This window comes from Arachis duranensis, chromosome 7 (assembly GCF_000817695.3).
Source record: "Arachis duranensis cultivar V14167 chromosome 7, aradu.V14167.gnm2.J7QH, whole genome shotgun sequence".
Taxonomy (NCBI): domain Eukaryota; kingdom Viridiplantae; phylum Streptophyta; class Magnoliopsida; order Fabales; family Fabaceae; genus Arachis; species Arachis duranensis.
In genome coordinates, this window is record NC_029778.3 from 5,270,510 (window position 1) to 5,286,094 (window position 15,585).

The 15,585-nt window shown below is 34.1% G+C and overlaps 3 protein-coding genes across 3 annotated transcripts in view; all 3 read left to right on the forward strand.

The window, feature by feature from the left end:
* The first annotated feature begins 2,145 nt into the window (after nucleotides 1–2,145).
* Nucleotides 2,146–5,537, forward strand: LOC107496679 (uncharacterized). The gene is made up of 2 exons (XM_016117991.3): nucleotides 2,146–2,301; nucleotides 3,457–5,537. The coding sequence occupies exon 2, from the start codon at nucleotides 3,478–3,480 to the stop codon at nucleotides 5,428–5,430; it is 1,953 nt and encodes a 650-aa protein (XP_015973477.1). The 5' UTR covers nucleotides 2,146–2,301; nucleotides 3,457–3,477; the 3' UTR covers nucleotides 5,431–5,537.
* A 1,968-nt stretch (nucleotides 5,538–7,505) lies between these two features.
* On the forward strand, nucleotides 7,506–10,364 carry LOC107496674 (uncharacterized). The gene is made up of 2 exons (XM_016117987.3): nucleotides 7,506–7,696; nucleotides 8,272–10,364. The coding sequence occupies exon 2, from the start codon at nucleotides 8,293–8,295 to the stop codon at nucleotides 10,234–10,236; it is 1,944 nt and encodes a 647-aa protein (XP_015973473.1). The 5' UTR covers nucleotides 7,506–7,696; nucleotides 8,272–8,292; the 3' UTR covers nucleotides 10,237–10,364.
* An 808-nt stretch (nucleotides 10,365–11,172) lies between these two features.
* The window catches only part of LOC107496634 (uncharacterized), a 4,816-nt gene continuing 403 nt past the window's right edge, over nucleotides 11,173–15,585 (forward strand). Inside the window, exons 1-13 of the mRNA XM_052251454.1 lie at nucleotides 11,173–11,571; nucleotides 11,967–12,007; nucleotides 12,324–12,416; nucleotides 12,637–12,711; nucleotides 13,010–13,059; nucleotides 13,405–13,429; nucleotides 13,532–13,602; nucleotides 13,830–13,899; nucleotides 14,141–14,242; nucleotides 14,312–14,364; nucleotides 14,571–14,709; nucleotides 14,822–14,906; nucleotides 15,280–15,408. Of these exons, the coding sequence (XP_052107414.1) occupies nucleotides 11,280–11,571; nucleotides 11,967–12,007; nucleotides 12,324–12,416; nucleotides 12,637–12,711; nucleotides 13,010–13,059; nucleotides 13,405–13,429; nucleotides 13,532–13,602; nucleotides 13,830–13,899; nucleotides 14,141–14,242; nucleotides 14,312–14,364; nucleotides 14,571–14,709; nucleotides 14,822–14,906; nucleotides 15,280–15,408 (1,225 nt within the window). The 5' untranslated portion in view covers nucleotides 11,173–11,279. The remainder of the gene's footprint in view (nucleotides 11,572–11,966; nucleotides 12,008–12,323; nucleotides 12,417–12,636; nucleotides 12,712–13,009; nucleotides 13,060–13,404; nucleotides 13,430–13,531; nucleotides 13,603–13,829; nucleotides 13,900–14,140; nucleotides 14,243–14,311; nucleotides 14,365–14,570; nucleotides 14,710–14,821; nucleotides 14,907–15,279; nucleotides 15,409–15,585) is intronic.

The following is a 15,585-nucleotide window of genomic DNA, read 5'->3' on the forward strand; positions in this document are numbered from 1 at the left end:
TAAAAAATATAATAACAAGGAATAATGAAAAAAATAATGATATGTTTAAACCACTTAAATATATTCACATTCACGGAATCAAAATTAAAAAAAGAAAGATATAATATACTATTATACTTTTATAATTTAATTCTTGAATATAGTAATATAAAATTATCATCATTGATGATGAAAGTAAAATTGTATTACTTTATTGATTTTTTATGTATGCAATTATGATTAGTTTATGAGTAATGCTAGGAACTAAAAGGTATTAGCAAAAAATTAGTCAAAATATCTTTGGGTGAATCTAAAATTTCTACGAGTTAATATATATAGATGTTTTTTCTGTTAAGTAAATGAATGTTTCTTTTCCATACTAAATGAATGTTCTTTTATATATTTTTCGAATTTTTTTGTATTACAAATGTGAATGCTTCTATTTCTTTAAGAATTTTATTTTTTTAATTTTATAGATATTTAATTATTTTTTCTAAAATATAACTGGATATTTCTTTTGTTAAGTATTATGATGTTTTTTTATATTAAATGAATGATTTTTTTATATTTCACACAAATTGCCACTAATTATTTTCTAAGGCTCTGACATTTGGATCTGCAGCGAGAAAGTTCAAGAGGGGATTCTGGCAGTGTTGATAGAATGTTGAACCAACTACTAACAAAGATGGATGGAATGTCTATTAAGGAAACAATGTTCATCATTGGAGCAACAAACAGACCTAACATTATAGACCTTGCATTGCTTCGGCCCGGAACGTCTTGATCAATTGATATACATTTTTTTACCGGATGAGGCATCACGTCTCCAGATCTTCAAAGCGTGCCACCAATCTCGAAACACGTCCATCTTTCAGCTCTTGCTCGTTATACACATGGATTTAGTGGTGCAGACATTACTGAGATATCATCACGAGCTCCCGATCTGGTAAAGACAGTTCTGACTGGAAGCAAAAGCGATGGGAGGAGTGGGTCGCGGTAGGAAGGCGGAGAGAGCCTGACGATGAGAGAGGCCTATATGTATGATTGTTGGAGGTAGGTAGATTAATACGAGAGAGAAGAGGAAGTTTTTATAGGTTTTAATTAGGTTTACTTAATCAATTTTAAATTTTGAATTTAAAAAATTTAAAATTAATTATTAATATAAATTAATGTGATTTTGTTTAGTTTTTGGTTAGTAACCTTTTAGTTCATATACTTTTTTTTAGTTTATTATGTAAAATAATTTTGATATTTTTATTCAACCAAAATTAGGCTTAGTTTGATAAAGTATTTTTTAAGTAGTTTATAAAAGTTAATTTTTAAAAAATGGTATTTTAAAAGTTATAGTATTTATATTTGGTAAATCAGATTTAAAATAGTTTTTAAAATTTAAAAATATTATAATAAACATAAATACAAACATTAAAATTTAAAAATTAGTTAACATATCAAATTATATTAGATTTTTTAAATTTTAAAAAGTATAAATTAATTTTGAAAAGCTCTATCTTAATTATTAAGTACTTTTAAAAGTATTTTGATATTTTAAAAACTACAAACGCAAACACATAGTATTTTTTATTTATCAAACATAAAATAAAAAATTTAAATTTTTATAAAATATAAACACTTTTCAAAAAATTTTACCAAATTAAATCTTACTCTATTTGTATAATTATTTAAACGATAGTTAAGATTAATGATTACAAATGATATAAATTTTTATCGTATATTAATGGCAATACAAAATTCTTTTACATTTCTATTATATCCAAATTATGATATCTTTATTATATTAATTTTAAGAGGTCATTTTTATTCTCATCATACTATGGTTTCTATATATATTTATCTAATTTATTAAAAAATAATAAAAATTAATATTTAATTTAAAAATATAAAAATAGATATTTTTTGATACATAATAAAAGAATTTAATTTCTATATATTTATACCATCAAATAATTTTATCAAAGATCTAATAATATATTTTTATATTATTAAAGTGATTAATTAAAGAAATATTTAAACGCGTAAATTTATATTTTTATTTTAAAAAATAACAGAGAGAATGAGGAAGAAAATTAATTTTCTGACATAATCCGATTGGTATTTTCTTTTTTTTTTCAGATCTGATTTTTTCTTCAAAACCCTAATTCTGCCAAATTGAGTTTCAGCCTCGAAAAACCTATCTTTCTCTCTCTTCCATTTCTCTCTCTAAACGATTTTGCAATTCAATAGCAATCTCTCCATCGTCATCGTGGTCATCATCATCATCTTCGTCTTCTTCTTCTTTAACGTTTCCTTCTCCGAAACACCCAGGTGCCTACCTAATCCTTCTTCTTCATCCACCTCCCTCTCTCTATCTTTCTCATGTTTTGATTTCCCCTCTTTTAATTTTCTATGATCTTACGTTGCCACGTTGATTGGATTGGAGAGTGAGGAATCTCGTGTTTAGATTTAGGGTTTCGTGGAATAATTGAATTATGTTATTAGAATTCCGCATTTGCCTTTTTTGAATTTTGGTTTGGATTGAATTGGTTCAATATCGGGTCTCCGTTTCGATCCTTGATTGCGTGAATTGTGTGAGGCTCGTTGGTTTTTNNNTGACTCGTTGGTTATTGTTGTTCAATATCAATGCTTTTGAATACTGAATTTGATGTATGCATGTATGTATTGGGTTCCTCATTGGCAATATGTTTGATTCTGCCAGAAAGTGTGAATCTTTTCGTAGTTTTCGTATTTACATATCGAAAGTTTTGGAGAATCTCGGTATTATACGATGTAGCTTCGCAAATTTTGAATTTTGATTAGGGAGGATTGATACATCTGAGAATTTTAGGGACAAGGTTCATTGGAGCCGTTAGCAGAAGATCATCATCATCTTTTTTATTGTTTGCTATGTTTTGGATCTGAAAATGATTGTAATTAGTCTAATCTCTTACTTGCATTAAATTTATCAGTCAATATGACTCGAATGAAGAGGATGTAATATGTTTTTTTTTTTTTAGGATACAGGAAGAATAAACACTGAATAAGAAAAAAAATAGGTTTTCTCCCTCATTTCTATTGTCTTTTGTCATATTCTTTTGATCCGTAAAGTGATGTATGCTTTAGTAAAGCTTAATACTTGTGAAAAGTTATTGGCCTGTGTTGTAAATAAAGAATTATAATTAAGTCCATCCTTCTGAATTTCAGTTGCTCTTCTTTTTGCCTTGATATTTTTTTCTCCCCCATAATTTGATATACTACAAATTGAAGTTTTAAAACAAGTTTTTCATTCTCATTAGTTTTATCAATAATCTGTTGATTTCATTTTACTAGTGCTTAGTCATTTGCCAACAGGTGTTGTGTTGATGTAATTGTTGTTTTCTTTTTCTCTCCTTTGTGAATAGAATATTATTTGGTAAATATATAGTACTCTACCCATTTAGCATCCGATTAAAGAGAACAATGTGGTTTCATTAAATATTGTAGGCCAGTTGCTTTTCTAAGGAAATGTCTCCTTCATCCCGATCCAAGTCTAAAGACAAAAAGCCAACCAAGGAAGCTCAGAAGGCTTCTGCAAAGCCATCAGGGTCTGGTAATGGAGTAGCTGGCATTCCAGCAAGTGCATACAACCCATTACTAGGAACGTTTCATACTCTTGAAACCTCAGCAGCATCTACCTCCCCAATACATTCAAATGGTCGATTCCGGAACATAGATGAGACAGAGGGACATCCCATTGGGTCTGTTGTTTCGGGTGTTGAGTATGATTCTGTTTCCAACAATGGTAGTTGGTCCGGTGAGTCTGAAGACCATAAAGAAAAAGGTTCTAATCCCCCTGTTCGACCAGAAACAGTACCGGGAGCTGATAATGATAAGCGAGAGAAAATCCGCCAGAAGAATGAGAGAAAACATCAGCGCCAGAAGGAAAGGCGAGCGCAAGAGTTGCATGAGCGATGTAGTGGTTATCTTATGTCCAGGAAGCTAGAGTCGCTTGCTCAACAGCTTGTGGCAATGGGATTTTCTCACGAACGGGCAACAATGGCATTGATACTGAATGAGGGAAGGGTGGAGGAATCAGTAGCATGGCTGTTTGAAGGTGGTGAAGAAACAGAAAGTCAGAAGGATAAAAATGTAGGTACGGGCAATTTGAAAATTGACATCTCAGAAGAGCTTGCCCGGCTTGCAGACCTGGAAACAAGATATGATTGTTCAAAACAGGAGGTTGAAAGAGTGGTTGTTAACTGTGAGGGTGATCTTGATAAGGCTGCAGAGTCCTTAAGAGAGATGAAGCAAAATCATCCATCTGCTCCACCAAAGTTAGAAGAACCTGGTGATCCCCTTATTACTAGCAATGGTAAGCAGTCAGGAGTTGTGAGTCCAAGGCTACAAACGAAACCTGTTCCCCCGCCGAATCAACCTAAAAAAGATGAAAAGGATTTTAACTATACAAAGGGAGCTGCTACATTAGGAGTACCGTCAGAATCCAATAACAGAAATATACAGCCTCTTAAGAGAATACAACCCAAGTCTGAATGGGCAAAGCCCCAACAAGCTACCACACCAGCTGCTGATAAAAGGTGGCCAGGTGCAGGATCTAATCCATCTGTTTCTTATTCATCGGAACCGCCTTTGCAAACTTCTCCCCCACTTTCCAAGACTGAAGCTCGTTATATGGCTGTTGGAGGTGATTTTAAGAACCTTCAGTCCAGTGCAGCTAGGGAACCAGTAATTGTGATGCAGCGGTCCCAAACTGTAAATGCAAAGCAGGTTCCAGCCACAAGCATGAGTTCCTCTCCCCCTGGTATGTCTGCTAGTTGGTATCCAAGCAATGGTGTAGAAGCTATGCGGTCTAATGGCTTTATATCTCACCCTCCTACCAGTAGAAGCCTTAGTCCAAACTTCCTCAATTCTAATCAAATGTATCACCAACTTCAGTATCATCCTCCACAACAGTTTGTTGCAGCCAGCAGCAATTCAGTAGATGCCCAGGCAACCAATCGAGGGAATAACATGTGGAATAGAGCAGGTCCATCATCATCGCTAGCTGTTGCTTCTTCGCTAGGCCTCTTTTCCGGACTAGGATCAGCAGCCACATCAGGGGCGTCTTCTCCGGTAGACTGGAGCACTGGCGGATCAATGCAGTTTGATTATACGTGCATAGACTGGTCGTTGGATAGAAATTTAACTTCACCAAGGTCGCATTCTTTGTGGCTAGGGCTCTCACCTTTTTCAAAGAGTAGTGCTAGTCATAGGTACGACTCTAATGCTTCTGGAGTGGTTGCTCAACAGGCAATGAGATCAGTGCAATCAAAAGGAAGCATTGTTCCTATGCCGGGTTTTCATGAAGGCGGAGTAGCTTCTGGTGAATCATCGTCTGCTGGCCGAGAATGGAGTTCTCCTTTTGAAGGGAAAGATCTTTTTAGTTTACCCAGACAGTTTGTTTCTTCCCCTTCTCTGTAGTGTTAGGAGAGAAAAATCAAATGAGAATAATAATGAAAGACTGAAAATGTGCATGGATTTGATGTTGGTTCTTAATGATCATACAGTTGATGATTGTTGGTGGTAAACTTTCTGTTGCAGAGTACTTACTTTAGCACACACATGCACTTTCTTTGCGTTCACACTTCACACTCATTTTAATATTGCTGTGTACTGTTGCAGCCACAAAACTAATGAGACAAATTAAACTGTGCAGGGAAAATGGATAACTGATATGTTGCAAAATCTGTTGGCTCTGAACTTGTTTATATGGTATTTTTTGTGCCTAGTTTTGTGGTTCCAGCAGTATTCCCGTTTTTTCATTAATTTTAGAATATAGGTCTAATAGCATTATTGAACCACTCTCGTATAACTGGATTAACCTAATATAATATAATAAAGGAGGATATTGAGAACTTCAAAGTTGGTCAACAATGTGCTGTTAAAAAATTGTAAAGAACTGAGTAAGGAATGAATGTCCAACTGCATGCATTTTTTGGCTAACCAATAAAAATCCAGTCACTTTATTGGTGGTTGCATTTAAAATAAGTATTCAACTATTGGTTTCTTGTGGTATTCTTTGGTCTGACATGACAAAGATTAATCTATTCCGGATCGAAATTTTATTAAGAGTTTAACTGAACTAGGGAGTTAACTCCTAAACCAATTTAAATCAAAGAAAAATTAAATATATTAACCATAAGAAAAAAAGGGTTCAACTGCTTAAGTGGTTTCATTGGGATTTAGATGGGTTAATAATAAATAAAATAAACCCTGATTGAATTTGATGCCTTGTATTAAATGCCTATCTGGTGGCCTATACAACAGATTTTGGTACATAAAGGTCATAAACTTCAATGCAAATAAGCTCAGTTTGGGTAACCAACTTAATTAAGTTCTTTTTGATAAAATAATTTAAATAATAAATAACTCTGTTAAAAGTAATTTATAAATAAGTTATTTTGTGTTTAGATTTTTAACTCTAAAAGTACTTATTTTATAGAAATATAATAAAAAGTAGAAGTATTATGAAATAAGTAATTTTTTTTAATTTCTCTATAAATTTTTAAATAACTTCTTAAAAAATTACAATTTAATTTTAAAAATTGTACCAAATATTAATATTACTATTTTTTATAAGTCAAATTAAAAAAAATTACTTCTAAAATGTTTCAAACGGAGCTAACAATGGTTAGCAATGTGCGCTGTACAATCTTTTCTTGGAGGGTTCTGGAAAATCAACCAGCTAATTTTGGCCTCTGACTCTATGTGAATAATAATAATAATAATAATAATAATAGCTTTATTTCGGTTGTTAAAATTTAGCGTATTTTGGGGAACAAATAAATTTGAGGATAATATTTTTATTTTTTAGTAGAAGAAACTGAGAGTTATTTAATGTTGAGTCAAATGCAAGGTAAATACAACAGAAAAATATTGATTCTCTAATATTTGTGTTAAAGTTTTTTCCAGTCATAAATAAGGAAGAAAAATAAAAACGGTTGACTTATAATATTTTTATAATTTAAATATTTGTAAAGTTATTATAATAAAAGTAAAAAATGGTAGAGAATTAATTTGTTAGGCATGTTGTTAGTTAAGGTTTGACTCTCATTTTAAAATGGAGAGGAATTGGGGAATCAAATTTTGTTGACCAATATGTGAGCCTTGGATGAAGTATTCTTTCTTGATTATTATATAATTCACATTGAACATTTTGATTAAACATGATTTTTAGTAGTTATTTCGATTTAGTTTACTAAGTAATTCCTATTATTTTTTTCAAATTGTATCACGTAAACAATTTTTATATAGAAATATACAGTAATTCCATAATTTTATTAAGACCACCACCACCAATGCTACCACTTGAGTTTTCCCCCCACAGTAGTGTACCAATAATCCTTTATTATTTTATTTTTATGGGCACTTTTATGATTTATTGATAAGATAAAATGTTTTATATAGTTAATAAATTCACTTATTCAAATGATTATTNATTACAGGAAGGAAAAAAAAAAGATAAAATTAAAAGCCACAAAAATATTTTCGGACATATTCTGTTTGGTATTTTTCTCATTTCTTTTCAGATCTCTGTTTTCGTCGAAACCCTAATTCTACCAAATTCAGTTTCAGCCTCGGAAAACCTATCTCTCTCTTTCTCTCTCTCTCTCTCTCTCTCAACGATTTTGCAATTCAATATCGATCTCTCAATCTTCCTCAACGCTTCGTTCTCTGAATCATCCAGGTACCTACCTTCTTCTCCCGCTTCCTCTGTGTGTGTGTGTGTGTGTGTGTGATTTTCGCTATATTGATCGTATGTGATCTATCGTTGCCACGTTGATTGTGTTAGCAATTAGTTTAATTGCTACTTTAGATCCATTTCTGAAAATACTGGCAATTATTGAAATTTTCATTTCTCTGTTCTTCTTTTTAGATCTCAATAGTGTTGTATGCTTCAGTGAAGTTTTGCACTCGTGAAAAGTTATCAGATTGTGTTGTAAATACTAAATAGTGAATCCTTTTGAATTTGCGTGGTCTATTTTTTTTAGTCTGATCCTCTTTTTTTTTTCTCCCTGGTAATTTGATATTATCTAAACTAAGGATTCGGAATTAGTTTTCGTTGTAATTCGCTTTATCAATTAGCAGTTGATTTAACCTTGCAAGTACTTGTTCGCTTGCAATTAGGTATGATGTTGATGTGAACATTTTTTTTTTAGGAGGCTTACATGTAAATGTGAATATAATGTTATTTGGTTAATATGTAGTGGCAAATTAGAGGCAAGAATGTGTGGTTTAATTTAGTTTCATTAAATATTTTAGGGTTGTTGCTTTCTGAGGAAAATGTCTCCTGCATCCCGATCTAAGTCTAAAGACAAAAAGGCAACCAAGGAATCTCAGAAGCCTTCTGCAAAGCCGTCGGGGTCTGGTAATGGAGTAGCTGGTATTCCAGCAAGTGCATACAATCCCTTACTAGGAACGTTCCATACTCTTGAAACGTCACCAACAGCTACCTCACCAATACATTCTAATGGTCGATTCCGGAACATAGATGAGACAGATGAACATCCTGGTGGCTCAATGGTTCCGGGAGTTGAGTATGATTCTGTTTCAAATAATGGTAGTTGGTCCGGTGAGTCTGAAGACCATAAAGAAAAAGGTTCTAATCCTCCTGTTCGACCAGAAACGGTACCGGGAGCTGATAATGATAAGCGAGAGAAAATCCGCCAGAAGAATGAGAGAAAACATCAACGCCAAAAGGAAAGGCGAGCGCAAGAGTTGCATGAGCGATGTAGTGGTTATCTTATGTCCAGGAAGCTAGAATCGCTTGCTCAACAGCTTGTGGCAATGGGATTTTCTCACGAGCGAGCAACAATGGCGTTGATACTGAATGAGGGAAGGGTGGAGGAATCAGTAGCATGGCTGTTTGAAGGTGGTGAAGAAACAGAAAGTCAGAAGGATAAAAATGTAGGTACAGGCAATTTGAAAATTGACATATCAGAAGAGCTTGCGCGGCTTGCCGACCTGGAAACAAGATATGATTGTTCAAAACAGGAGGTTGAAAGAGTGGTTGTTAACTGTGAGGGTGATCTTGATAAGGCTGCAGAGTCCTTAAGAGAGCTGAAGCAAAATCATTCATCTGCTCCACCAAAGCTAGAAGAACCTGGTGATCCCCCTATTACTAGCAATGGTAAGCAGTTGGGAGTTGTGCTACAAACAAAACCTGTTCCCTTGCCAAATCAACCTAAAAAAAATGAAAAGGATTTTAACTATACAAAGGCAGCAGCTACAATAGGAGTACAATCAGAATCCGGTAATAAAAATATTCAGCCTTTAAAGAGAATACAAGCCAAGTCTGAATGGGCAAAGTCCCAACAAGCTACCATACTAGCTGACAAAAGGTGGCCAGGTGCAGGATCTAACCCATCTGTTTCTTATTCGCTGGCACCGCCTTTGCAAGCTTCTCCCATACCTTCCATGACTGAAGCTCGTTATATGGCTGTTGGAGGTGATATTAAGAACCTTCAAACCGGTTCGGCTAGGGAACCTGTTATTGTGATGCAGCGATCCCAAACTGTAAATGCAAAGCAGGTCCCAGCCACCAGCATGAGTTCCTCTCCCCCTGGTATGGCTGCCAGTTGGTATCCAACCAACGGTGTAGAAGCTTTGAGGTCTAATGGCTTTATATCTCACCCTCCTACCAGTAGAAGCCTTAGTCCAAACTTCCTCAATTCTAATCAAATGTACCACCAACTTCAGTATCAACCTCCACAACAGTTTGTTGCAGGCAGTAGCAATTCAATAGATCCCCAGGCAATAAATCGAGGGAATAACATGTGGAGTAGAACTGCTCCATCATCATCACTCCCTGTTGCTTCTTCACTGGGTCTCTTTTCTGGACTAGGATCGGCAGCCACATCAGGGGCATCTTCTCCGGTAGACTGGAGCACTGGCGGGTCAATGCAGTTCGATTATACAAGCATAGACTGGTCGTTGGATAAAGGCTTAACTTCACCAAGGTCGCAATCTTTATGGCTAGGGCTTTCACCTTTTTCAAAGAGTAGTGCTAGTCATAGGTATGACTCAAATGCTTCAGGAGTTGTTGCTCAGCAGGGAATGAGATCGATGCCTTCTAATGGGAGCATTGTTCCCATTCCTGGTTTTCAAGAAGGTGGAGTAGCTTCGGGTGAATCATCTGCTGCTGGTTCTCGGGAGTGGAGTTCTCCTTTTGAAGGGAAAGATCTTTTTAGTTTACCCAGACAGTTTGTTTCTTCCCCTACTCTGTAGAGTGAGAGAAGAGAGAAACTGAATGAGAATAATAATGAAAGAAAGACCCAGAAAATGTGTGTGGATTTGATGTTGGTTTTAATGATTATACAGTTAATGGTTGCAGTGGGAAGAACATTCCAAGAGCATTTTCTTTAGCATACAGAGTCACACATGCACTTTACATTCACACTTCCCAGTTCCCCCTTTACTGATCTAAATATTCTGATGTCTAAACAAGCTTGGACATTTTAGAGTATTTGTTTCGGCCACAAAACTAACATGACAAATTAAACTCTAGAGGGCTAGTGGTGGTATCTGTTATGGTGCAAAACCTTTGGCTCTGGATTGTTTAATTTATATTTTGTGCCTAGTTTTGTGGTTGCAGCAGTATTCCTTTTTGCATGAACTTAAAAATGTGGGCTAACTGCATTACCGAACCACCCTCGTATAATTGGTTTAATTCTTTATCTATATTTAATCTTAGGTGGAATTAGGCGTACTTTACAGTTAGTCAACTAATTATGTACTCCAAAGTCCCAAAAAACAAAATGTTACTTTACAATCCGCTTATAAAAGATATTAACAATGGAGTGCGGAATGGATACCCAATTTCCAACTACAAGCAATTAGCAACCAATAACCATACACAACAATGATTTTTTGTTTTAATATATAGATGGATTAGTAAACCTGTTTGATGGCTACTATTAAAATGCCTTTTTGGAGGGTTTAATTTGATCATATGGCTAATTTATAGAAGTTGAATAACATTAAGGGTATGTTTGGTTGCTGAATAAAAATATGGTGAAAATATATAAGATAAACTATATATGTGTGTTGTGTGTGTGTTGAAAATGAATATTATAATTATGGAAAGAAAGCATGGCCCACATTATCTGCAGGAAAGTGCAAGAGTAGAGATTGATAGCCTTTCATTGCTTTCAGTTGCACAAGCATAACTAACATGAAACCTGTTTTTTTAGTTCAAACTTAGCACTCAAAATAACAAAGATGGTTGAATTGAGTTAGATAAAAAAGGGTTACTAAATATAATATTACATATGATGTTTTCTTCTTCTCATGCTTCTTCATTCCAAGTTCCAACTCCATTCAACAAACCAAGAAAGCAGCAGCATCAACAGCTACTATGGAAGTCTTATCATCCAATTCAACAAACCAATCTTCAACAAAGCTTATTCAGTTCTGTTCATCTTCCTTGTCCTTTGAAGAGAAACCTCCACAAGTGCTTCTTACAGAAGCAGTCTCAATCCACACAAGAGGAAGAACAGCAACAATTTGAGTTTGAGAGGCTGTTCTCAAACCTTAACCAAGCGACTTTGAAAAGGGAACCTGGTTGGTACTCTGCATACCCTCCTATTTTCTCTTCTGTCTAGATTTGCCATTGTTAAGAAGTTCTGTGTCCTTAAAAGAATCTGTGCTAAGTGTTCTGACGAAAAACATAAAGGGCAAAACAATCTAGATAGAGATGTTGTGTCTTACACCCTGTTTCTAGTTTTTGGACAGACTAGAAAATATTAGTAAATTTTGTTCCGGATAAAGAAATTATGTTAGTTTCCATATCTGTCTCCTTCTCCAAACCGATTTGTGTTTCTCAATGTCTTTATATTTTTGTCTTGAGAATATTACTGAGCCGAAAAATCCTTAAGTTTTATCATTTGTTATATTTCTTCTAAGATATTGAAACTTTAATATATTCAAAAATTTCCCCCTTGTGTTAATTTTGGCAGGAAGCTTATCCAGTGCAATTTTGCTTGTTGCAGGCACCACTGTGAGCCTCTTTTTTTTTTCACCTTTTTCCTTACAATATTGTGATCTAAAGTATGAAGATATATCCTTTCTTTTGAACATAATTAAAGATGATTGAATATGATTATATGTGAATATTTGAATTACTATTCTCTCAATCAAGGTTATCAAACTCAAGAGTTTTGAATTGTAAAGTTCAAGTAATAAACTTGATTTGAGAACACAAACTCATGAATTCTTACAAGTTTGAGTTAGCTAAATATTCGCCGTAGCACAATTTTCGATATCTTTATACGCTTTTGCCTGATTGTGTTTGTTGAAGCAAAGAAATGTCACAGGTTGGTGCAGGGATCCTTGCAATACCTGCAGTGACACAAGAATCAGGATTTTTAGCATCTGCAGTTACTTGCATTGTTTGTTGGATATTCATGGTAACTTTCACCATCTGTGTTATGTATCATTTCCAAATAGTATATTGTGATATTGAGACACGAATCACATGTTCTAGCAAGATTTTTCATTGTAGTAGTCTATTCCAGCTTAGTTATTTTTCAGAGGCTTGTAATTTTTTCTTAAATGCACAACTGTTCATAACCTCAATTTTTGCATGGAAAGTTTTTGCACATACTCAATATGTGAAAACTTTTGTAGGTTTCAACAGGGTTGCTTATTGCTGAAGTAAATGTGAAAACCATGTGTGAACTTGGTTCTGGTGGTGTTTCACTGGTAACTTTCTCTACTGCTTCCCCTTGCTTGATATTTTCTTTGATTTTATTTACCTAAAAATAAAATGGTTTTGTAATCCTTAAACAAAATTAATGCTGCATATCTTTTATCAGGATTTTGGTTATGCATACTAAAGTTCTATATAAGATGGATATGTAGATATGATAGGTGATCTTAGAAAGCTTGAAACTTAACAGTGATTTGTGTTATAGTGTTGGAGTTTTTCATCCTCCAACAAATTTTAGCTTTAAATTCTGCCTATTTGGATTATTGGTAACTTGATCTTAATAAAGTTCAGGTATCCATGGCCAAAAGAACTTTAGGAACAGCCGGAGTTCAAATTTCAAGGTAAGTTCATAAGTCATCTTTGTAAAATTTCATTCACATCAACTATGGGAAACCAACATTCATAATATATCTCAGATTCTCAATTGCATCAATATGATATAATTGACTTAAAGAGGCATTAATTCAATGGAGAAGAGTTATGCACTAATTCATACTCAAGTGACTACATTATCATGAAACCTTTCTTGCTTGTTATTTCTGAAACTTTACTTCTTTTGACTTTTGTATATGTATATATATATTTCTTTCATCTACTTCTCTAAGATCAAATCTTTATGGTCTCAAGTAATTTCATTCAAATATTTTTTTAAAAAATAGCTAACAAGAATCCTCATTTTCTTGCAGTTGGTCATATTCTGCCTTAAATTGTGTCTAGATTCTAGGTTCTAGCAGTTGTGTTGTAACATTTTTCCTACTCCATCTTCATTCCTCTGCATTCAAACCTTGAAATCTTGTTATGTGCTGATTCCAGCATTTTGGCCACAGATGGGAAAGTGCAACCTTGTTTTCATTGATATTTGGAGGCTTATGCTTCTTTGGAAGGTTAGCTTGGCCTTCTTCCCTCATCTTCATGTAGATTTTACTTGCTTGATGTTCCCCACATTAAATTTACAATTATTTTTCACTGTACAACCTCATGACAAATTTGTATCATGCTATGCTTATTGTAACTAAGATAGTTAGAATGAGTTATTGAGCTTCTAGCTCTAGTTTTTCATTTTGTAAGGTCAGAAAATTGACAAGGCTTAATTGTAATAACTAATATGTAGCCAGCGATTTATTGGTGCGATTAATGGTGTTCTAGTAATTGGTCTCATTGGCTCCTTTGCTGCTCTTGTGGTAAGGTTTCTCATGTCAAAAACAAGTTCTTATTTATTTTTCTTATTCCTCTAAATTCTGTATCCTTTCAGCCTTATTGCCATTAAAATGTTTTATCAAGATGAATTGTTTTCTGTTTTTTCAATTCAAAAGTTCATTAGTAACAAAACTAGTACATGATATTCATGTCATAACAAACAGTTACATGATTTATTAGCCTTGGTTTCCTATCAGAAAATAGAGATTAATTTTCCTATCTTAGGCAGTTGCAAGTGGAGATGTACACTTGGATGCTCTTCTGAAAGCCAACTTCCAAGCTGCTCCTGCGAGTATACCAATTATTGCACTATCATTTGTTTACCAGGTAACATCACCAACTTGCTGCTGTTCAACAATGGACAAAGTGTAACACTTTTGGCATATGCTTGTTCAGAATGTGGTGCCTGTTGTTTGTACAAATCTTGAAGGAGACATGACAAAAGTAAGGTGACAAATCTCATCATCTTTCTTTGCTCCAATATTTATTCCAATAACATGATAATCGAGCTTTTTCGCCTACTTTTGCTGATGTTGAAGTAACAAAATAGAAATACATGATTGAATGCTGTAAAACTTTGTTTTATGCAATATAGAGATTCAGTGCAAATAGTTTTTCTATCCTTTAATAATATCATTTTTTTTTTTCCTTGCAGGACTGCAATAATCCTTGGAACTGGGATAGTTCTTGCTCTTTTTCTCATATGGAATGCTGTTATCCTGGGAACTATTACTGACAATTCAATGGGCGTCGATCCATTACAACAATTGCAGTCGACGAGCGGAGCAGTTGGAGTAAGTATATGACAGCCTCAACTGCATTTTGATATGCATATGCTGGAGTAATTTGATGGAAACATTTTTCTTTTTCTTACTGATTTTTTTCTTCTCTAACCAAATTCTGCAGCCTATTGTTGCAGCCTTCTCATTTCTTGCAATCACCACATCTTACATTGGATTTGTTTTGGGTTTATCAGACTTTATTGCAGACTGTAAGTGGAGAAATATTCATTTTCTTTCTCATCTTTCAACTAAAAGCTAATAGTTAATTTGAGCAAACCACCATTTTAATCCTCAAGATTTGTTTGCTGACAAAATGGCTCCTCAAAGATTCATAATTATATCATGGTATCCAAATGAATATAATTTTCATTTTAGTCTTGAGTAGACCATTGTTTACAAACATAACAGTAACCATTTTCGGTGGACTTGTCAAGCGAAACCCAACTTTAAGGTACATAGGATCATCATCAATTGTTAAGGGACCATTTTGTCAAAAGACTAATCTTTCAAGAATGACTTATACCTCTTGGAAATATATATCTGAATGAATCTTGTATTGCATCATTATGATGATTTTTTCAGTGCTGCAACTCCCAAGTGGCCAGAACAAGCCTCTGCCATACATACTGACTTTAATTCCACCATTAATACTAGCATTGTTGGACCCAGAAATATTTTTCAAAGCCTTGGACTTTGCAGGAACATATGGAGGTATAGAAATAATGTCATCCACATTTGTTGATATATGATCATCAATGTAAATTAAACTCTTAACTCGTGAACTCTTGTGAGTTTACAAGTGAGAGTTTGTTTAGGTGATGCTTCTTAATTTCACAAACATGTTAGTATGTATTTTGTTGGATTTAAATCAGATTCTAACACAGCAAG